At 37.5% G+C, this 23,120-nt stretch overlaps 1 protein-coding gene across 3 annotated transcripts in view; it reads left to right on the top strand.

Moving 5' to 3' along the window:
- phf21b (PHD finger protein 21B) overlaps positions 1-18,156 on the top strand; it is a 147,441-nt gene extending 129,285 nt beyond the window's left edge. For all 3 annotated transcript variants that reach the window (XM_073059201.1, XM_073059199.1, XM_073059200.1), the window contains 4 exons: positions 2,520-2,675; positions 9,903-9,978; positions 11,919-12,022; positions 14,016-18,156. In XM_073059201.1, coding sequence (XP_072915302.1) covers positions 2,520-2,675; positions 9,903-9,978; positions 11,919-12,022; positions 14,016-14,255 — 576 coding nt within the window. In that variant the 3' untranslated portion in view covers positions 14,256-18,156. The remainder of the gene's footprint in view (positions 1-2,519; positions 2,676-9,902; positions 9,979-11,918; positions 12,023-14,015) is intronic.
- Positions 18,157-23,120: the final 4,964 nt, after the last annotated feature.

Below are 23,120 nucleotides of genomic sequence, written 5' to 3'. Positions count from 1 at the left end.
GTGTTGATAGAACAAAGGAAAAATTGAAATGCACAGTGAGAGCTGAATCACAAACAAGAGAAAATCTCCTAATAACTCCTGATGAGTATCTCAGCCTGATAGATCCAGTGGGAGCAGAAGGCAGAGCAAAGGCCATAAGATAAAGAGACTAAAATAGTACTGCCTTGTGTTCAGATATTTTTATACTCCATTAGGTAAAAAAAAATCCATTCAAATTCGTAAATAAGAGTCAGCCAATTAGAAAGCCCTTATTCAAATAATGCAGCATCCGATAAAGTTTCCAGAATCATACTAGTGTAACCACTAGGGAACATACAGAACAACTGCATAGGCATACTGTGGCCACTAGGAAGCATATTAAACTGCTGCATGCAAACAAAAACTACTTAAAAGTTCAAGCAGATAGTTGATTGTTAAGCTGCAAAGAAAATAACACTTAAACAGTCTTAAAAAAAAATCTAAGAATTAAACAATCAGATCCAACAAACCCTAGGCTATTCATTTTTTAGCCTTGTAACTAAAAACCTTTATTTTTGGCAACAGTCTGGTGTATCTCTTCTGCATTTTTTCTAGCCTCACGTATCCCTTCTCTGGTACAGTTTCTAGAACTGTGCATAATATTCCAAATGTGATGTAACCAATGCCTTGTTCAGCTGTAATGTGATGTCTCAACTCATTTACCCTATACCACCTGCCTATGAAGGTGGGCAAACTAAACACGTACTTCATTATCTTCCCCAAATGTATCACTGCTTTCAGGGTACTGAACTTGCAAGGTCTTTGTGCACTGAGGAATTTCACTTTGTCAAGTCACTGGAACCATTGTTGTAGAGCAGAAGAGCTGAAACCAGAAACAGAGCTGTGTTTGATGTTTTTTTTATCAATCTTGGTGAAGGGGAATCTTGCTTGAAGAAAAAAAAATCAATAGAAATCCCAGTAATGGAAGGTGGAATTGCCAGAATGTATGTGGTTGGGTCAGAGAATCTGGGAGAATGGAAAGAAAAATTAGGAGAGAAATTACCCCTTTTAAAAAAACATACATTGAGATAGATACAATTTTGGAGAGACCAAAGAAGCCAAATTAGTTTGGGGTTGTTTTGGCAGAGAATTGGCATTGGCAGGAGATGAATGTCCTCATTTATTCCATTGTGCTATGACCTTGATCTATAATAGCCAATTTATTATAAAGTGACATCTACCAGAATATACGACACAAGCAAAAATAAACAGGAACCATAATAATAACACGAGGAAATCTGCAGATGCTGAATATTCAAACAACACACACAACATGCTGATGGAACACAGCAGGCCAGGCAGCATCTATAAGGAGAAGCACTGTTGACGTTTCGGGCCGAGACCCTTCGTCAGGACTAACTGAAAAGAAAGATAATAAGAGATTTGAAAGTAGAGGGGGGAGGGGAAAATGCGAAATGATACAAGACCGGAGGGGGTGGGATGAAGCTAAAGGCTGGAAAGGTGATTGGCGAAAGTGATACAGAGCTGGAGAAGGGAAAGGATCATGGGATGGGAGGCCTCGGGAGAAAGAAAAGGGGAGGGGGAGCACCAGAGGGAGATGGAGAACAGGCAGAGTGATGGGCAGAGAGAGAGAAAAAAACAAGAACTAAATATTGTCAGGGATGGAGCAAGAAGGGGAGGAGGGCATTAACGGAAGTTAGAGAAGTCAATGTTCATGCCATCAGGTTGGAGGTATATAAGGTGTTGTTCCTCCAACCTGAGTGTGGCTTCATCTTAACAGTAGAGGGAGGCCATGGATAGACATATCAGGATGGGAATAGGACGTGGAATTGAAATATGTGGCCACTGGGAGATCCAAATAATAACCATAATAATAAACTGGGATATTGTCTCAATTATAAATAAACCAGGAACCCTATCCAGTGTTCCTCAGCTGTGCAACTTGGTAAAGAATGAGGGAAAACTGTAATCTTTTCTTAAATCATTTGATCTATGTGGATATCTGGCAAGTCCAGCACTTTTCATCCAAACTTGATCACACTTGAGAAGGTGGCAATGCTAAGCTGCCACTTGAACAGCTGCAATCCATCTGATGAAAATATTCTGTAGTACTGCTGGGCTGGCAGAACCTGGAAGGAGTAATGATAATAGTCATAGGTCTGTGTATAGTGGAAAAAAAAGGGAAGATTATCTAATTGGTTGCAGTTTTTGTTTATACTGTGCACTTTAGTTAAATTGCAAAGCTACTAATGCACCAATTTCAGTTCAAATTAAGTTCAACCAATTGTATTAATTAACCAGAAAACAATTCTTAAATTGATACTTAAGTTGATTACACTGTAGATATGTAGTCAATATAATGAAATTAAGGGTAGTTGAAGTGGGATCACAGGGGTAAGAGTTGTTTTAACAATATGGAGGGATTTAAATTTTGCATGTCTTTCTTCAAGGTATTTAAAACTACTTTGGTCAAAACCACTTGTGATATTTGTTACAAATTGCTTAAACTAATCTGGATTTTCCTTGGCTTCATATTGCAGGATGACATTCATGAAGATTATTGTACAGTGTGCAAACGTAGTGGTCAACTTCTTTTGTGTGACACTTGTTCTCGTGTTTATCATCTGGAATGCTTGGAACCTCCCCTTAAGACAATTCCCAAGGGAGTATGGGTCTGCCCCAGATGTCAAGAAAAGGTACTGATACTATATCATTCAGCAAATTTGATTGCATTAATAAATTCAAAACACTTTGTAAGCAAAATAAAGCCACAATTAGTCTCAGGAAAGCAGACGTACGTAGTCTAGGAATTAATTTATGGTAACTTACCTTATCTTAACTGGAATGTCATCATCTGTCTTGGACCTATTTTCGTGATGACTGATTTAGGGATATTGTCTCAATTATAAATAGTTTCCATTTAGGTAACATCATAATACATTTTTTCTCATTGTTTGATATCTGGGTGTTGCTGGCCAACTACCGTAGATTCCGGACTACAGAGCGCACCTGATTAAAAGCCGCTGGCTCTAATTTTAGAAATAAAATCAATTTTTTAATTGTAAAGGCCGCATCGGATTTTAGGCCGCACCGGATTTTCGGCCGCAGGTGTCCCACGTTGTAATATGAGATATTTACACAGAAAGATATTACACGTGAGGATTTTTTAAACTTTTAATTAAATCCATATGGTAACAAAAACAAATACATATTGCAAATGCTTTTTTTCGAACCGTGCCCGTACGCGGCTACTTTTAAATATACGTTGCGTATACTTCTTTACTGAACAACATTCCAATATCTCCTAACGACTGGTAAAAAAATATATATATTGCAGCCTACCAGGAAAAGTTATTGATCACCTTTAACTTAAAAGCAGCGTTTTCGCTCAGATCCAAAGCCGCTCGCGTAATGCGCTCCCTCCCTCCGTCCCGTTTCATCGCAAACCGGCATTTTCCCACAAGACACCGCGAAACCGGGTGTGACGTCATAGCATCCCGCGATGTAGTACAGAAAACAAATATAGTTCAAACTAAGTAGGCAGCACAATGCTTCGAGTGTTTTCCATGTTGATGAGGGTGAGTACAAATGACTGATTTACAATAATTTAATTGTGAAAGTGCGCTTGATTTATCGTACAATTTCATTGGACCTCTGTGAACTACTCATCAATTTTATTGGTCTACTGTTATGAGGCAAAATGTTTACGAGGCGGCATGAAAAAAATCATGCATTAGCCGCTTCGGATTATTGGCCGCAAAGTTCAAAGCTGTTCAAAATGTGGGAAAAAAGTAGCGGCTTAAAATCCGGAATCTACGGTACTACTGTTGTACCTCTGGAGAAGGTACTCTCATGGTTCATTACAGAATTTTAATGCAGAGGTGATGAAGAAGCAGAGAGATAATTCGAAGTCGGGATGAATCGTGACTTGGAGAGGAACATTCATATAGTGACTTTCCCTTGAATTGAAAGCCCTTTGTCCCCTTTGGTTGTAGTTTAGGAGGTGCTGTTAGAGTAACCTAGGTAAGTAACTACAGTGCATTTTGTAGATGGTGCACCCTACAGGCGCTGCATTAGTGGTGGAAGAAAGGAATGCTTATAGTTGTTAATAGAGTTCTAATCAAGTGGGGTGCATTGACTTGGATGGTAGGAAGAGTTATCAAAGGATGCATTCTTGGAACAGCTTGTACGAGAGCCGACTAGGGACAAGACTATTCTGGATTTAGTGTTAGGTAATGAACAGGATTTGATAAGCAATCTTGCAGTAAAGGAGCCATTAGGAGGTAGTGATCATAATATGATAAGTTTTTATCTGCAATTTGAGAAGGATAAGGGCAGCTCGGAGGTGTCAGTGTTGCAGTTGAACGGGGGAAACTATGGAGCCATGAGGGAGGAGCTGGCCAAAGTTGACTGGACGGATAGCCTAGCAGAAAAGACAGTGGAACAGCAATGGCAGGTATTCTTGGGAATAATGCACAAGGTGCAAAATCAGTTCATCTCCCAGAGAAGGAAGGATTCAAAGCGGGGAAAGGGGCCACAGTGGTTGACAAAGGAAGTCAGAGATTGCATAGCATTAAAAAAAAGGAAGTATGACAGACCTAAGGTGAGTGGGAGGACGGATGATTGGGAAGTTTTTAAGGAACAACAGAACTTAACTAAAAAGACAATACGGGGAGAAAAAATGAGGTACGAACACAAGCTAGCCAGGAATATAAAGGAAGATAGCAAAAGCTTTTTTAGGTATGTGAAGAGAAAGAAGATAGTTAAGAACAATATTGGGCCCTTGAAGAATGAATTGGGTGAAATTGTTATGGGAAACAGAGAAATGGCAGAAGAATTTAATGAGTACTTTAGATCTGTTTTCACTAAGGAAGACACAAGCAATCTCCCAGATGTATGGATGGGCCAAGGACATAGGGTAACAGAGGAAATGAAACAGATTGACATTAGGAAGGAAACGGTGATGAGAAGACTGATGGGACTGAAGGCTGACAAATCCCCGGGTCCGGATGGTCTGCATCCTAGGGTACTAAAGGAGGTGGCCCTGGAAATTGCGGATGCATTGGTAATCATTTTCCAATGTTCCTTAGATTCAGGATCAGTTCCTGAGGATTGGAGAATGGCTAATGTTATCCCACTTTTTAAGAAAGGAGGGAAGGAGAAAACAGAGAACTATCGACCTGTCAGCCTGACATTGGTGGTGGGGAAGATGCTAGAGTCCATTATTAAGGATGAAATAGTGGCATATCTAGATAGCAGTGATAGGATTGGGCCGAGCCAGCATGGATTTACCAAGGGTAAATCATGCTTGACTAATCTGTTGGAGTTTTTTGAGGATGTAACCAGGAAGTTAGATGGGGGAGATCCAGTGGATGTAGTAGATAGATAGATAGATACTTTATTCATCCCCATGGGGAAATTCAACATTTTTTCCAATGTCCCATACACTTGTTGTAGCAAAAACTCATTACATACAATACTTAACTCAGTAATAATATGATATGCATCTAAATCACTAACTCAAAAAGCATTAATAATAGCTTTAAAAAAAAAAAGTTCTTAAGTCCTGGCAGTTGAATTGTAAAGCCTAATGGCATTGGGGAGTATTGACCTCTTCATCCTGTCTGAGGAGCATTGCATCGACAGTAACCTGTCGCTGAAACTGCTTCTCTGTCTCTGGATGGTGCTATGTAGAGGATGTTCAGGGTTTTCCATAATTGACCGTAGCCTACTCAGCGCCCTTCGCTCAGCTACCGATGTTAAACTCTCCAGTACTTTGCCCACGACAGAGCCCGCCTTCCTTATCAGCTTATTAAGACGCGAGGCGTCCTTCTTCTTAATGCTTCCTCCCCAACACGCCACCACAAAGAAGAGGGCGCTCTCAACAACTGACCTATAGAACATCTTCAGCATCTCACTGCAGACATTGAATGACGCCAACCTTCTAAGGAAGTACAGTCGACTCTGTGCCTTCCTGCACAAGGCATCTGTGTTGGCAGTCCAGTCTAGCTTCTCGTCCAACTGTACTCCCAGATACTTGTAGGTCTTAACCTGCTCCACACATTCTCCATTAATGATCACTGGCTCCATACGAGGCCTAGATCTCCTAAAGTCCACCACCATCTCCTTGGTCTTGGTGACATTGAGACGTAGGTAGTTTGAGTTGCACCATATCACAAAGTCCTGTATCAGTTTCCTATACTCCTCCTCCTGTCCATTCCTGACACACCCCACTATGGCCGTGTCATCAGCGAACTTCTGCACATGGCAGGACTCCGAGTTATATTGGAAGTCAGATGTGTACAGGGTGAACAGGACCGGAGAGAGTACCTCGATTTTCAGAAGGCATTTGATAAGGTCCCACATAGGAGATTGGTGGGTAAAATCAAAGCTCAGGGCATCGGAGGGAAGACATTGACCTGGATAGAAAACTTAGAAAACTGGTTGGCAGATAGAAAGCAAAGGGTAGCGGTGAATGGGTGTTTCTTGGAATGGCAGGTGGTGACTAGTGGGGTGCCACAGGGCTCGGTATTGGGACCACAGCTGTTTACAATTTACGTCAACGATTTGGATGAAGGCATTGAAAATAACATCAGCAAATTTGCTGATTATACTAAGCTGGGTGGCAGGGTGACATGTGATGAGGATGTTAGGAGAATTCAGGGTGACTTGGATAAGCTGGGTGAGTGGGCAGATACTTGGCAGATGGCCTTTAATGTGAATAAGTGTGAGGTTATCCACTTTGGGAGTAAGAACAGGAAGGCAGATTATTATCTGAACGGTGTAGAGTTAGGTAAGGGAGAAATACAAAGAGATCTAGGAGTCCTTGTTCATCTGTCACTGAAGGTGAATGAGCAAGTGCAGCAGGCAGTGAAGAAGGCTAATGGAATGTTGGCCTTTATTACAAAGGGAATTGAGTACAAGAGCAAGGAAATCCTCTTGCATTTGTACAGAGCCCTGGTGAGACCACACCTGGAGTATTGTGTACAGTTTTGGTCTCCAGGGTTAAGGAAGGACATCCTGGCTGTAGAGGAGGTGCAGCGTAGATTCACGAGGTTAATTCCTGGGATGTCTGGACTGTCTTACGCAGAGAGGTTAGAGAGACTGGGCTTGTACACGCTGGAATTAAGGAGATTGAGAGGGGATCTGATTGAAACATATAAGATTATTAAGGGATTGGACAAGACAGATGCAGGAAATATGTTCCAGATGCTGGGAGAGTCCAGTACCAGAGGGCATGGTTTGAGAATAAGGGGTAGGTCATTTAGGACAGAGTTAAGGAAAAACTTCTTCTCCCAGAGAGTTGTGGGGGTCTGGAATGCACTGCCTCGGAAGGTAGTGGAGGCCAATTCTCTGGATGCTTTCAAGAAGGAGCTAGATAGGTATCTTATAGATAGGGGAATCAAGGGATATGGGGACAAGGCAGGAACCGGGTATTGATAGTAGTTGATCAGCCATGATCTCAAAATGGCGGTGCAGGCTCGAAGGGCCGAATGGTCTACTTCTGCACCTATTGTCTATTGTAATTGTTGCAGTTCCACAAATCCAGACAAGTGTACTCATTAGAATGGAAAATTACGGTAAGTGGAAAAGTTCAGATGAATTATTACCTTGTTGAAAGAAGTGTTTTGGCTTTCGCATAATGATAAAGTATGAGAGGAAAGAGGAGGTTAACGGAAAGGTGTCTTTGCCTACTCTTTCATCACTTCATACATTGCAGGCCATCTGACAAATCTCATCTGGAAAGAGAAATTTATATGAGCGGCATTTATGCCCCAGTTCCAGCTGCTGAAGTATGAACTGTTGCAAAATCACTAAACAAGCTGCCATATCTGACCTGACACAAAAACCTCCATTTAGGTAATGGCTCGATTTCTTCTAAAGTACAGTCTGTTACAGTTAGCGAACACAACCAACACCTATTGGTCAGCTAACAACCAATCCCAGGCTAACTTTCATTGGTTAGTTGTTATTCCTAACAACGCCTTGAATTTTCTTGGGTAAACTTTAAATAGTTGTTCTTTGGGGTACATTGTTGAGGTTTTTGCAGCTGTGTGGTTTTACTTGAATAAAGGTTATTTTGAGTTCTGGCTTTGGGTCTCATCAGTAGAACAGGCAAGTGAACACAACAAATTGGTGACGAGGTACTGTATTACACCAACATGGCAATTTCAGCAAGAGACTTGTATGTAATTCTCTATCAGCAGCAAGCGCAATCTGAGGTGGTCCAGCTGAAGTTAATCGAAACCTTGACGAACAAGTCATCAGTGAGTCCAACAACTCGTTGTCAAACACTGAACAGAATACCTGTGAGTCATTACCAGCTTCCAGTTTGATGCTGCTTTGGGAGTTGTGTTTGAACTTTGGTTCAAATGTTACGAAGATATCTTCTGGGTTCGAGTTTGTCAGTAAAGATGACTCGTGGAAGACACGCACTTTGCTCCAAGTATTCAATACTGCTTGAATGTGAGCATTATTTCAACTTCCTCCAGCCTAAGAACCAGCATGACCTATTGTTTGACAAAACTGTCCAACAGTTAACAATCATTTTTGGAGAGCAGTTATCTCTTTTCAGTGTTCACTACCATTACCTAAAATTCATTAAACGTGAGGCTAATAACTTCCTCGTATGCTGGTGTTGTCAGTCACAAGTGTGAAAAATTCAAACTGAATAACGACTGAGTCATAGTTCAAATATCTGATTTTTATTTGCGGACTTCAGGCACCTGACGATGCAGTATTACAATGGAAAAGATCCCCTGGGTACCAGGTCAGATTGTCAAACAAATGGAGAAAATACTCTATGAAGTTGTAGTATACAGACATTCTTGGTGTCATCACGTCCACCAGTTGCGGACACATGTTCCAGAATACCCAACAGGTTCGTTAGGCAGATTATCAAACACAGAGCTGGACTTCCATTTCCACTTGGAAGAGTTCAATTTACCCCAACCAAACCAACCCGAATGCCAGCACAGCTGCAAGTAACATTGTGATAAGATTGTGACAGCTTACAACCATGAAGAAGGGCTGATCACCAGCTGTCAAATCTAAGTCACCCCTCTGCTCAAATCCTACAGGTATTCAGCTTCGAGGGAGATGTTATGGTGAGTCAGAATAACCAATGCCTATTAGTTGGCTGACAACCAATCTCAAACTGACTTGAATTGAATTGACTTTATTTCTTACATCCTTCACGTACTTGAGGAGTAAAAATCCTTACTGACTTTCACTGGTCATTGTTCCTAATGTTTTAAATGTTCTTGGGTAAACTGTTTAAATAGCTGTGATTTGGAATGCACTGTTGAGGTTTCTGTAGCTCCATGGCTTTACTGAATAAAGATTATTTTGTGTTCCGACTTTGTTCTATCTCCTGACTTTGGGTCTCAGCAGTTGTTACAGGTAAGCAAACACAATGTATCACTGCCACTAATACTTAAACTTTAAGGTGAAAGTGAAAGATCTCTCTTATTAATAAATCTTGTTTAAAACTGGCTAATATGGACAAAACCATTCCAAGAAATCTGTGTTCCAAATCAATTAAAAAAAAACTTTAGAAATCTGATGTTGATTTTCGCTCTTTGTAACGGTACTACAATAGAAATTGAAAGAATCGAGGCCTCATAACAATGGTTCATTTTGTGAATGTCCTCTAAGGTTCTTCTTCGTATGTCCTGACATTGAACATAATGGAAATTATAGAATCAGTGCTTAACTGTGTCTGTAATGTTTTAGACTGATTTTTAAAATGTGCCATGTCATTTTAAGTCATTTTTCTTTTATCTAAACACATATAATTATTACAGTGTAGGCCCAACTGAATAAGTTTATTCATTCAATCAGTGATCCTAGGACAACTGTTAAAGAGAGATCGGTGAAATGTGAAATTTTTTCACTGGTAAATACCTTCTTGGTCTATACAGGTATTAAAGAAAGAAGATAATGTATCATGGCCTGGGACTCTGGCTATTGTCCATTCCTATCTTGCACATAAAGCAGGTATGTTGACACCTAAAATGGTTAACTCTAGCAAGTAGAAAGATCAAATGCAGGTTCAAATTCAAGATCTTACTGATATGTACACCATCTTTACAGGAAGCATATTCAGTTTGTAAGTGAAAGTTGAACTCAAATTGTTGATAATGTTAACTCTTATGGTTATGCCATTTTCAATTGGAAAAGCTTCCATGCATTTCTTCAAGATACCAATCCATAACAATAGGCTTAAAACAGCAACAACTCCTGTTAACGTAGAGCCTTTAGGAAAACATGAGTGTTGTTCATCCAAATCTGACATGGGGTCATAGGCCAAAAGCTTGGTTAAAGAAGAGCCTTTCCAGTTTAAGGCACAGCTACCAGTCTTGAAATAATTATCTTCATGAATGTGGAAAAGTTTGGAGATACAGGAATGCAAACACCTGAATGTGAAAAGGTTGCAGGATTTGACTTAAGATTAAAGAGAATTGAAAGAGACAATGAGAATTTTTATGTCTCAGTTTTGCTTAACCAGGTGTTATTTTAGATTGGCAAAGGGAGGGATGAAGTGTCAATAGGGCATCTTGTGATTTAAGACAGATAGTTTCAGTTGGCTAGAAATTTACAATGGTTTTTAAAAGAAGACAGCTCTTGAGAATCTTCATACAAGTGACAAGGACATTTTTTTTTAGTGGTAGATAGTCTGAGACAGGATTAAAGATGGGTGCTATTACATAAGAAGTGGGTAAAATCAATGTGACATCAAGGATGTCAAATTCAGAAAGAGATTCAAAGAGGGATGAAGTTGAAGCTAAAAAAATGAATTTGTGGAAAGGACAAAAATTTAATGAGACAAAATTTCTCTTCAGTCAGAACTGGATGTTGTAGTTTACCGATTTGGGGAGATTGGAAAGTTCAGAATAAGTTGCTGTCATTCCTCTGTCAGAATGTTGAAATGTGTAATGAGTTTTCTGAAGCTTTGCAAAGGACAGTCTTGGTAGCATATGCAGAGCTATGGGGAATATTTTCACAATTACAAAGTTTCACATCTAAGTAACCTGGCTGTATTATGAATGAGAACATTACAGTAATCAGAGGAATCATGGGTGAAATGATGAGGGTGAAAGAAATTAATGAGGAGAGAGCTTCACAAACTTGCAGAAGCACTTTGGCAGAAAAAATTGATCAGTGGCTAGATTTTCAGCCATTGTTTATCTTCTACTGTTTCTTTTTAACATTATCATTTCAAAAAATAAGCTAATCAAGCTAGGCTGTGTCAGGCTTCATAATCTCAGTTATTGTAATTTAATATTGGGAAATGTCTATGATACTTCATTTTACTTGGATTACTAAGTCCAATGTCTCATGATGCTGATTTATTAAAAAGTAAGATCGTTTAAAAAGAAGGCAAATCTGCTTTAAAATCTCTAAAAACATGCAATATGAAGCTGCCTAGAGAAGATTATGAACTTGGAGGTATAATGGAGTTTAATTAATATAAATAACTGAAATCATAACATGTTGGCTTAATTAACTCTACTGATTTTATTCAGGTTGGCTTCATCTTACAGTGAAGCTTGGATAAATCTCTCAGTATTCATTTTTAATCAAACATTTGCAAATGTTAATAGAAATATGTAGATAACTATATAATACTTCAATAATTTTTGTTCATTGCTTTTCAATGCAAATAAAATATTCTTAGTGATTCTTCAGTGTCTGAATTTGACATGATGATCAAAGATAAAATAATTCAGCTGATGAAAATATAAATCATTAAGAATAAGTCTACTTTATAAGACCTTCATCTGATTGTTCTACGAATTTCTGTCTGCAACTACAGATAAAACTGCGCTGAAGTAAATGCTTTAGTAATTGCATGTGCCTGCTCTAAAATATACATGGGTGTTAACCTGATTAGTTGAGAAATTAATATTATTTTAAAATTATTGTTATTTCAACAGTGAAAGAGGAAGAGAAAAGGAAACTGTTAAAGCGAGGTACTGAGTTAAAGTGTGAACATGAACAGCTGGAGGAGAAGGACAGATTGCTCAGTAATGCTGTCACGGTGAGATTGTTTACAATTTACTGGTTGTGGTCAAATGACTAAAATGCAGTATGAACCTTTAATTCCCTTTCCATTTATGTGCATAAAACTCTTAATGGTTACTACTTAAAGTAAGTGTGTATTTTTATTATGGCATGCCAGCTGTATTTTTTTACTTCACTGACTTCTAGTAAAAAGAAAATACAACTGGCATCCCCATACACACTTTTTTTATATGTACTAACTAGAAAGGCATTAGCATCATGCTTATAGTTGACTAAATCTGGTTGGAAGTTCAGGCTAACCATTGAGATATTGCATATGATTTTTTATAACAGTAATCAACTTAAGTGTTTTTTATAATTCATGGATGGCAAACTTTGAAAAATTAACACAACAGGGCTGAATCCCATGCATGAGCTGAATTTTCATTTAACTATGGTTCTAGATGAGATGCTGAGTAAAATAACATTAATGTTCTTTTAAAAAAGTGATAGTGTTCTTTTAATATTCTATTCTAATTGCAAATATTTTGAATGTGCCTGTGCCCAGTTTGTGTTCCAAAGGAATGAGCTGCTGTGACAGGTAACAACTTAAAAAAAATGTTGGCTGTGCTGCCTAAATAATTCCAAATATGGCAAAAATTTTAAGTATGAACTTAACGTTTCATAAAATTGAAACAATATTTGTAAAATACAGAAATAAAAACACAAAATGCACTTTGGACAGCAGCTGTGGCGAAAGTGACAGAGTTCAGGTGGAGTTCTATAGAAATGCTGCCTCTCTTGCCAAGTTTTACATAGAAAAGTACAGCACAGACCCTTCAGCCCATAATATTGTACTGAACCAATTAAATTAATAATCAAATGGCTAATTAATCTCTTCTGACTCCACAATGCCCATATCTTTCCATTTTCCTCATATTTATATGCCTATCTAAACATCTCTTAAAGGTCTGTTTCTGCCTCCTCCACCACCCCAAGCTGTGCACTCCAGGCACTCACCACACTCTGTTTTAAAACAAGAACCAACTTGCCCCTCACATCTCCCTTGAAATAACCCCCTATTTCCAACAGTTCTGTTTTTATTTCAGATTCCTATTTACTGTATTTTGTAAACCTATTTCTGTTTTCAAAATGTGTAATATGTAATAGAAGATAACAATATGAGTATTGATTTGAGGGTTTTAATACTGATTGAAAGTATGTTTAAATAGTATTAGTGCATAATAAAACATTACATGGTGTGGAGTTTACATTGTATCGTGGCATCATACACTCCTGTCCATAGATCTGTTGATTCTGCAAAATGATTTAAAAAAATACTTCTCAGTAACAAATTTATTTTATACTGTCAGCAAAAGTTTAGCATTCTAAATGAAATTGGACTTGAGTTTTAATTTGGTGGGGGCATTGGGCAAAATGCAAAATCAGCAAAGTAATGTACGCAAGATGTTTGCAATTGCAATGCTGGGTGCAATTATTTGTTATAAGAAAAATATTAAAGCTGTAGAATGGAAATAGAAAATATGTTATCAACAATGCCTGAAATGCCTTATAATTTTGGAAAGACTTGGAATGTTTTAATTCTGAGTGTTGTGAGTGAGTCAAGTATTGACAAATTGGTTCTGCCATTTGGCAAGTTGGGAAGGCCTAAACTCAGGAACACCACTGGAGAAATGAAGGGTAGTGTTAAAATAATTTTATTTACAATGAAGGACTGGACATGTTTTACCAGGAGGTAGCTATTCAGACAAAGACCACAATTTGACTTAAAATGAAACTGGATGAGTTTTCAGAAGAATAACTCATAGTTCTGGATGTGGGTTTGTGACTGTATTTTGAGAAGTCACTTCATTAGATAAAATGGATTGAACAGTCTAATTCTGTAGATTAAAATATCTAGGCGAGAATACAAATTCAAGCAGAAATTTGTTCAGGGTCTATACAGTTCACTATCAGTGACTCAGACATGCCAGCTGAAGAACTTAAGTTGTCTAATCTTTATTTAACAGAAATGTCTGGAGTTGAAAACCAGTCTCATAGCTAAACAGAAAGGAACTCGGGCCTCCTTGGAACGCGTGAAAACTCTGATTAGACTGATGCAGAGTGAACAAGTGATCCAGGTTACAATGATGACAACCACAGCCACCTCTCGAGCATCCCCACTGGTTTCCCTCCCATGGATCAAGCCTTCAGCTGCAGCAGGGACCCCTCCAGCCCCCTTGAAGCAGCAGTCACAAGGAAAGAACTAAAAGAACTGGGCAAATTCAGATTTAATTATTGTTTGGGAATATTTACACATTTTTATGTGCAGAAACTGAGGGGTATGATAACTGATCAGTGCAGTACACTATGCAGACAATGATGGAGCAAAAATGCACCATGCAGGTAGTTTGTACTGTGATTGCAATCCTTTAAGCCACTACTTTGAAAGCTAAAGAGATTTTAATTTTTTTATTTTTTTATGTTGGCCTTAACTTAGATTCTGAAACCAGAAAATGGCTGATTTTAAAAAAAGAAGAAACATTTTTTCACTTCTCCACAACAGGTGTTTTGAACACTAGTTTGCCTCATGGGAGAGGGAAGGAAACAAATCCATAAGCATTGGAATGCACTGCAGTAGACTGACAATTACCACAACAGAGCTGTAACATATAATGCATTTTCCAGTGAAATGGGGATCTTTTTAGGACTGTACATTACTGTAACTAAGTTCAAACATGCAAATACTCGGTTAAGACAATGTCTGACATATTTATTCAGGTGACGCGCAAAAAACGGTTTTATTGTGTATGTATGGGTCTTCAGAGCATTCAAACAAAGTTTAATTTTTTCAGTATTAATATAGGTAAGAAACATATAAAATAAAGTATGAGGTTAGTATTTAAAATGGGACAATAAGTACAGTATTTTCCTGCTGATGCCTATGAAACATGTTTTATCAAGTATTTAAAGGGTACAACTGCAAAACTTATTTTGCAACTTATCTTACTATTGACATTTTTGTGCAGACTAATCTTGGAAAAAGTATAGTGGGTATTTTAGGAACGCTATGTCTTCTTTCTTTGCTTTTTTGTTTAAGTACTGTATTTGTTTGCCAGATTTATATTTAAAAATAATGCCAAAAATGTTTTCCTCCTCCAGTACTGTATTTGTATCACAGAAAAGTGACAATTTAAAAAAACCCTGGGATAGTGATAAAGTTGAGGGGTGTTGGGGAAGGAGGGCGAATATCTGCTTCTTGGTACATGTAACTGCCTCAGACTTGCAACAGATAATTGGCACTGAAAATGTTGATGCTGGAGTCAAGTATCATAAATTATAAAAAGGTTTACCACATTTTGTAGACCTCTTGTTCTTTTAATAAATAAATAACACTCCAAGAGCATTAACTAATTTAGACAGCTTGATTCGCTAGCTAGTCTTCCTGATATTTAAAAATAGGGGTCTGCACCTTGGGAGGCCGCTGCATTTTGGCGTGGGAAGCTTTAGGCCTGCTCTGGCAGTGCATGGTCCCTTCAACCATTTTCACAATTCCGGGAAAAACTGTGCAGTACAATGCAAATCTATTTTATTACAGTCAACACTTCAATGAACAAGATTTTATATTCTTTTACTGGTGAACAAAAAGAAAACCACAAAATGCTACTGGTGTAATGCCAATAAGCATTTTGATGTGGCTTGCAATGTAAATGTTTCAGGTTAAATGTTTTTTGATGACTAAAGAGAAAAACAAATTGTTCAGTTATAAAATATTAAACAGTTGAATCTTTTTTTTTGAAGGTGGGATGGTGGGTGGTGGTTGATGAAGAAGTCTTGGCCTGCTAGTTTAGTTCAAAAAGACTGTCCAGTGGATAGTGTGCATCAAAGTGAATTAATCTTAATTCTGCCAATGTAGTTCTTTTTTAAAACAAAATTAAAACTGAATTGTGAAATCTGCTTGTACATGCTTTATGAAACCATTTTCTATCAGGTAACTACATCCCACACTTAAGAAAAAGAGATGTGTTCACTTTCACAATGTGTGGCTTCAAAACATATCTAATCAATCACACAACATTTATTTTGCATATCCTGATTTTTCTGAATCCACTTTCTAATTATTTATTGTAGTATTGCACAAAAGGTGTACACATTTAAACGTACAAATGTTAGGTATCTATAACGGAAGAAACTTTTACAAGTAACTTCCTTTGCTGACTCCTTTAATGCTCTGTATGGAACTTGAAAATAAAATGTTTGGTGTGCTATCTCTACTTATGGAAAGCTTCATGTTGTCCCAAATGAAGGCAAAATAACGTGGTTGTAGGACAAATTAGCCCCATGTAGAATTATTCTGGCCCAAATAAATTGACACTTGGAAATTACGCATTTCTTTTTGACATGTTTTAGACGGGAGTCACACATGAATTTCTTTCCATTAGTCTGAGAATCTCTAGATCTAGATTAATCTCAGTAGGTAGATAGAAATCTTACTGAGCTATAAATAATAAAACTTCATTATTTTCACAGTGAAATGCAAACAGCAACGATATAAACAAATTAGTGTCTGTAGGTTAGTGTTTTTTTAAAATCCTCTCTTTTTGGGATATCTGACCACAAGTGGAAATGCCAAAAATTATTCAACTTGCTCACTTCTTAAAAATCTGCATATCTTCTGCATGGAGGGCCATGCCCTCTTGTTTTAGAAATCTGAAACATTTCTCAGGTAGAGGCTAGCCAAAACAGATGATCAAAGTGCATGGTTGGTTTCAGCCCCAATGCTAATGCGGAGTTGTACTTTTTAAAACAAAAACTTACTATTTCTTTTTATGATAATTTCAAGGAAAACTTTAAAGGAACAGTAAATGTAATTGTATTCCAAACAGTTGTGATTTGACAGTAGCTGTCTAGCAAGTGCCACTTTAATTTTATTAGTTTGGCTGCATAGTTTTTATTTTTAAGTAGAAGTTTATTATGGAGGAACTGGGTGGAAAAACAGATTTGTGATTTTTTAAAAATATGTGCAGGAATCTGATGCATAAATAATATGACTGGATTCTAAATTATCAAAGAGTGTGGTTGAGTGGATAACTGTAATGATTAAGTGTAGTTAAGGTTTCTGAAGTCTTCTAATTTTTAGTATAATGTTCCTTAATGAAGATTTGCTAAGATAAATCAATTACAGATATATAGATATAAAGTAGAAAAAAAGGAATTCTGTTGCATGAATTTTATAACATGGTGCAAGCATGCACAAAAAAAAACACTCAGGCTTCTCAAAAAGCACATTGCGTTCAGTGCAAAGATTTTGACAGCATTCCAAATGTGTTGTAGTGTATTGAATGCGTGATCTGTTACCACAGCAGTGGAATAATCTTGCACTAACTATCCTTAGGTGCCATACATATAAGAGCCTTAAGTAACAAATTTATTTTGCAGTTACTTTAGTATTTCATTACATATTCATATATACTGAAAAATGGTCAAGAATATCATTGAAATATTATTTTAATTCATGCTTTCTATTATGTTGCTAAACAAAAAGACTGTAGAGAAATACACTGGAAGGACTAATTTGTATCCATCGTTCATTATTCTGTTTTACCCTTCCGTAACAAACAACTATTTCATAATATACAATTTGATTTTGCTTCATGGATAAGTGATTTACTTGATTAAGTAATCCACAACTTATGCAGATATATATGGACAACAGAATTATTTTAAGAGATACAAAATAATAAACTGTATTTCATTTGTGTTGTAGATATATTTGTTGATTTTTGTTTCCCTTCTCCATGGGCCTTTTTCAATCCCTTAGCCAACAATCATGCAGAGTGCCTTTAAAGGCAGAATTTTAAAAAAGGGGAAAAAGCACAGCCAAATCACCTCTACTATCTTTCGATTTTTACTTGATATCAAATCATTGTATATTGTAAATACACTTAGAAATATATGGTAGAATTTTTGATAGCTTTTCACTGGAATGGGTGATTGGGTTAATTTATCTAGACACAAAATAGAGTAGAATGACTACTCTTAATTTAAGAACGTTAACTTGCCAGAACGAAATTAAGCAGATTAAAATGGAATTGAGAATTGTTACAATTGTTTGTATAAAAGATGTTTCAAACACTTAAAAAAATTAAACACTGTTGCATCATTGTACAATTAGTCTTTTTATTTATTTCCATTTTCACTTTGAGTTTCTTAAAACATTTGTTGGATGAGTTTTATTCTCGTAGTTCATGGTATTAGAAGTACTAAGCTGGTAACATACTGCATTCCATTCCATTTTAGTTTTATGCTGATTTCTAACACCAGCCTCCTCTCAATCCTCTATATTATACAGTTAAGCAAAATACAACTCTTCCTGGCACCCTCTCAAATAATAATCAGGTTGAGCCAAGCAATTTTTAAATTGTGGTTTTGTTTGCTATTTTTGTTTGTTTTGATCTGTTCTAATTCAATCCAAAAAGGCAGTCCAGTTATGAAAATTATGCCTATTGCTTGTTTGCATGGAAGATTTAGGTGGTTGTTGTGCTTTACTTTTTCCTCTCTTAGAAAGTACAATATGGTTGCACACTAATCACTGGATGGGCGGTTTAGTTAAAGCAAAAAGTTTTCAAAATATAGACTTCAGTAATTACTATCGCATTAATACACTGTTAGATATTTGTAAGAAAATTAATAAGTATTATACTGTTCTGCTACTTTGAAATTTATGTGGCTCTGCCCATGGTACGTGGAAGGTAAAAGTACAAATATGTCAAATGGATTTGTGAGCATTTTGTTATAAGATATGGTGCCGCAGCAATAAAAAAAACATTTAAAAAAACATTTTTTAAAAAGCCTACCGCCAGATGCAGAAAGTGTTCAGATGACAGATTTGTAAATAAACTACATTTCCTATTGCAACATCCATGTATTTATAAATGCTTCATGTAATAGAAAAAATCATTCAAATGAATAATATGCTGTTTGTTGACATTGTTGCTGATTCTCTTCCCCCGCCCCCCCCATGATTATTTCTTCTGGTCTATCACCAAAAATTTCATGTTTATTATACAGGTATTCCTGGGCCATTCTCAAGTTAAATGACCAAGGTAGGACACTTGTTAGCTCAAGATCCTGATCATCATTGTACAATAGAATTCAAATTATCCCCTTTTTAATTGTTTTTCTTTTCTCTGTTGGTAGTACTTCCCCCTATCTCTCCCCAGCCTCAATATTCTCTCCTCCATGTATTACTTGTTTGCTATTGCTCATTCTCAGATATTTTGCTTGATATTTTGATCTGTTCACCGATCACCAACTTCTACACTTCCTTCTGGACTTATTTTGCACATGCCGCAATCTCATTTTCCCAATCAAGAGTTCCTTTCTTGGATCGTCATTCAAAACTGATAACAAACAACAGAGTAAGAGCAGTCTGCATTTGCGTACACTTGTCAAGTCCGTAAATTACCAAAGTGCAGTTATGGATGTTAGAAAACTACAACAATCATTCTGCACTCACAATACTCACAGAAAAAAATGATACCATTGTATTTTGATAATGTTTGAGGACATAATCCTTGCTCTTCATCCATTGGTAATGGGCATACCTTGGCTGAAAGTTAACAGAAGGAAAATGCCTCTAGAATTGCAATGCCACGCCAGGGCTATGTTTGAACACAAGTTTAGATTATAACATCCTTATGCAGGGGGGAAGCTTGATATTTCAAGTCTAGAAAAGAGCAACCTAATCCCAGGATTTCACTTGTATTCTGATTGGGAATCGTTAATACTAATTGCTTGAATTCTAGAATTACCATATCCCATTATTATAATTTAGCTTAAAGTCTGAATTTTGTCTTTCTTAGCATGTCATTCACTTTAATAAAATTATTTAATTTCAAAGCCCTGTCTGATGTGGTTTTTGTCTCTTATGTAAAGATGCCCAAGTTAATTTTGTTGTTTATATTTCCACACATTATAGCATATTCAGCCCATTGAGTCTAAGCCAGTTCTCAGCAATCCCATTCTCCCCATTTAGTTTCCTGTAACCTATTCTCTCATGTGCCTTTGAACCTTTACTTTTATCAACACCCCCCCCCCCCCCACCCTCCCAGAGAGTAGCCAATTAACCTGACAACCAAGACACCCAAAATGCTGGAAGAACTCAGCAGGCCTGGCAGCATCTATGGAAAAGAGTTGATGTTATGGGCCAAGACCCTTCGTCAGGACACATAATATTTCTGATGAAGGGTCTTGGCCCAAAATGTCAGCTGTTTTACTTTTTTCCATAGATGCTGCCTGGCCTGCTGAGTTCCTCCAGCATTTTGTGTGTGTTGCTTGGATTTCCAGTATCTGCAGATTTTTGCTTGTTTGTAACCTGACAACCAGCACGGTTGTGGGATGTGGGAGGAAACTAATCACGGAGAATATACAATTTCCACTCAGTCGGTAGTAGAAGGTCACAATTAAACACAGTAGCTGGAGCTTTGAGATAGCTAGGCTACCTGTAATGCTAGTGTGCCATCGTGTGTAAATTAAGTTTATATCTTAATGATATTTATGTTCTTTCCTGAGAGACTTGTGAAACAGTAATTGTTTGCAGGTTGGATGCTCTTATAATTGTTACCATATTGTACCAGTTGCTTGGTTAAGCAAATGCATGGAAAGTTTTGTCATACCTAATTGGCTACACCCACCCAGAACCAAATATACCATCTTTGCTTAATGGGACTTCTGCAATGTGAATCAAACTTGCACTTTTTGACTGAGAGACATAATTGCTACCACTGAATCAAGGGTTTACTCCTTGATGAAACATGAGGTTTAAAATTATTCCTACTGCATGGGGTTGTGCATTGTAAATTATGATTTAACTTTTGCAAAGAAACTCCATGTGGACTCTAATGATGACTGGACTACTAGGCTAGGTTTCTGTGGGACAACTGTGGAAGTAAATGCACAAACACTTAGAGATTTAAGCAATTGTTCAGTGAAAGTCAACATCTGCTCATATCAAATCCAGACTTTGTGAGGACTACTCTTTTAAAATCCTAATGCTAGTTGAACAGTACTCCTCCTAATGTTGGACGGAGTAGCAGGCAGATTTGTAGCTCAGGGATGATTCTAAGAGTTCATTACCCATGTCTGCAAAATAGTGAATGCTAAACTGCACTATTGCAAAACAAGTGGCATTTGATCATATGTATTGGTTATAAGTATTAGACCACATATTTTGAATTCTGGATTGGCAGCAGCCCTCTGCAGCTATTTTGCTATCTTTTTTATGTTTCAGCATACTTGGAAGAGCTGGATTTTGCTAGCCAATGGTTTACTTCCAATACAATTGCATGATCATAGAGTGGCCAAGGGTAAGTTGGGTCAAATGAGGTAGCTGGCATAGTAATAAAATGTATTTTCACATTCTAAAATGTTTAAGTCACTGAGTATTTTGAGAATAGTGATCATATTTCCATCAGTTTTAGATATGTATGGATAAGGTTCACACTGGTTGTCAGGTGCTAAATTGGTGTAGGGAGCAGCTACTTAGAAGTAAATCCACATATGATACAGAATCCTTCAGCCAAATGACTGAAGTTCATGACTAGCATATTCCTGCAAAAATTAAAGATGAGTAAAGGCAAGGTTTCGGAATCCTGATCGCCAAGCAGTTTAGTACATTTAGTCACAAGGAAAAAGGAAACATGTAAGCTGAATATAGCCAAGATTTGAGAAATACGAGGAAAGCAGGAATCTTAAATGAGGAATTAGTGAGGATTACAAGGTCCATTAAATAGACTTGGTAAATGGGATTAAGGAGAATCCCAAGACATTTTAAATGTATATGCGAAGCAAGGGGATAGATAAGGAAAGGAAATTTATGCCTGGAGCCAGAGAAAATGGGCAAGGTCCTTAATTCTTCATATTAATATTCAAGGAGGTAAACATGAGATCACGGAGGTGACCATTGATGCTCTAGGGCAAATCTGCTTCTTGAGAGTGTGCCCAAATTGGCAATAACCTTTAAAAAATATTCCCGTGCAGCATGAAATTTTGAGCAGAGATTGTCATTGATTAATGAATTAGTAACATCAATTATGGACTTAAGGGAAAAGGGATGAGTTCTATTGTTTATTTACATTTATTAATAGGAAAACAATACAAGTAAATGAAACATTTTACAAAACCTGTTCAAAAGTTATTAATCTTTCAGAAAGCTGAAAAGTAACATTTCTAATTAGCATTGTTATTGTGCCTCATGCAACAAAGAACATGAACGTGAAATTGCAAGATTTGGTGTGTACTTAAAAGATCAAGGAAAGGAAAATAAACATTTTATTCTCATTGTTACTGCAGTAACATAAGTCTCAATGATAATCATTTTATATTCTGCTTGCTAGGACTTGAGGACCCAAATTACAGGGAGAGGTTGAATAGGTTAGGACTTTATTCCCTAGAGCATAGGAGAATGAGAGGAGATATGCAAAATGATGAGTGGTATAGGGGTATACTGAGAGTATAAAAGAATGACTGCAGGCGCGTGGATGTCAACAAGTTAGACCGGCAGGAAGAGTTTAAAAAGAAGACAGCTTTATAGAGCGGGCGACAGAGTAGAGGTTTTTGGCTCAACGGGACTTTGGCAATAACGGGTCAAAGCAAGGTAGGTTAACTGTGAAGAATAGAAACAGGAAATATGTCTGTGAGGCCTGTGTGCTGTACTGGGTGTCAGATGTGGGAAGTCTGGGAGACCCCTAGCCTCCTGGAAGGCTACATCTGTGCCAGGTGCTTTGCTCAATGACCTTTGTCTGGTCAGGGGAAGTGAGGAGGTGATAGAGAGGAGCCATGGCTCTGGCACAGTCTGGCCCTGTGGCTCAGAAGGGTAGGGAAAGGAAGAAGGCAGCAATAATAGGGGACTCTGTAGTTAGGGGATCAGACAGGCAATTCTGTGGACACAGGAAAGAAATTTGGATGGGTTGCTTCCCAGGTGCCAAGGTCTGAGATGTTTCTGATAGCATCCACGATATCTTGAAGTGGGAAGGTGAACAGCCAGAGGTCGTGGTACATATTGATATTAACTACGTAGGTGGGAAAAGGGGAGGAGGTCCTGAAAACAGACTACAGGGAGTTAGGAAGTAAGT

Source organism: Hemitrygon akajei, chromosome 10 (genome assembly GCF_048418815.1).
Source record: "Hemitrygon akajei chromosome 10, sHemAka1.3, whole genome shotgun sequence".
In the NCBI taxonomy this organism is placed as follows: Eukaryota; Metazoa; Chordata; class Chondrichthyes; order Myliobatiformes; family Dasyatidae; genus Hemitrygon; species Hemitrygon akajei.
Note: the sequence above shows the minus strand (reverse complement) of the source record. Positions and strands in the feature narration are given on the sequence as shown.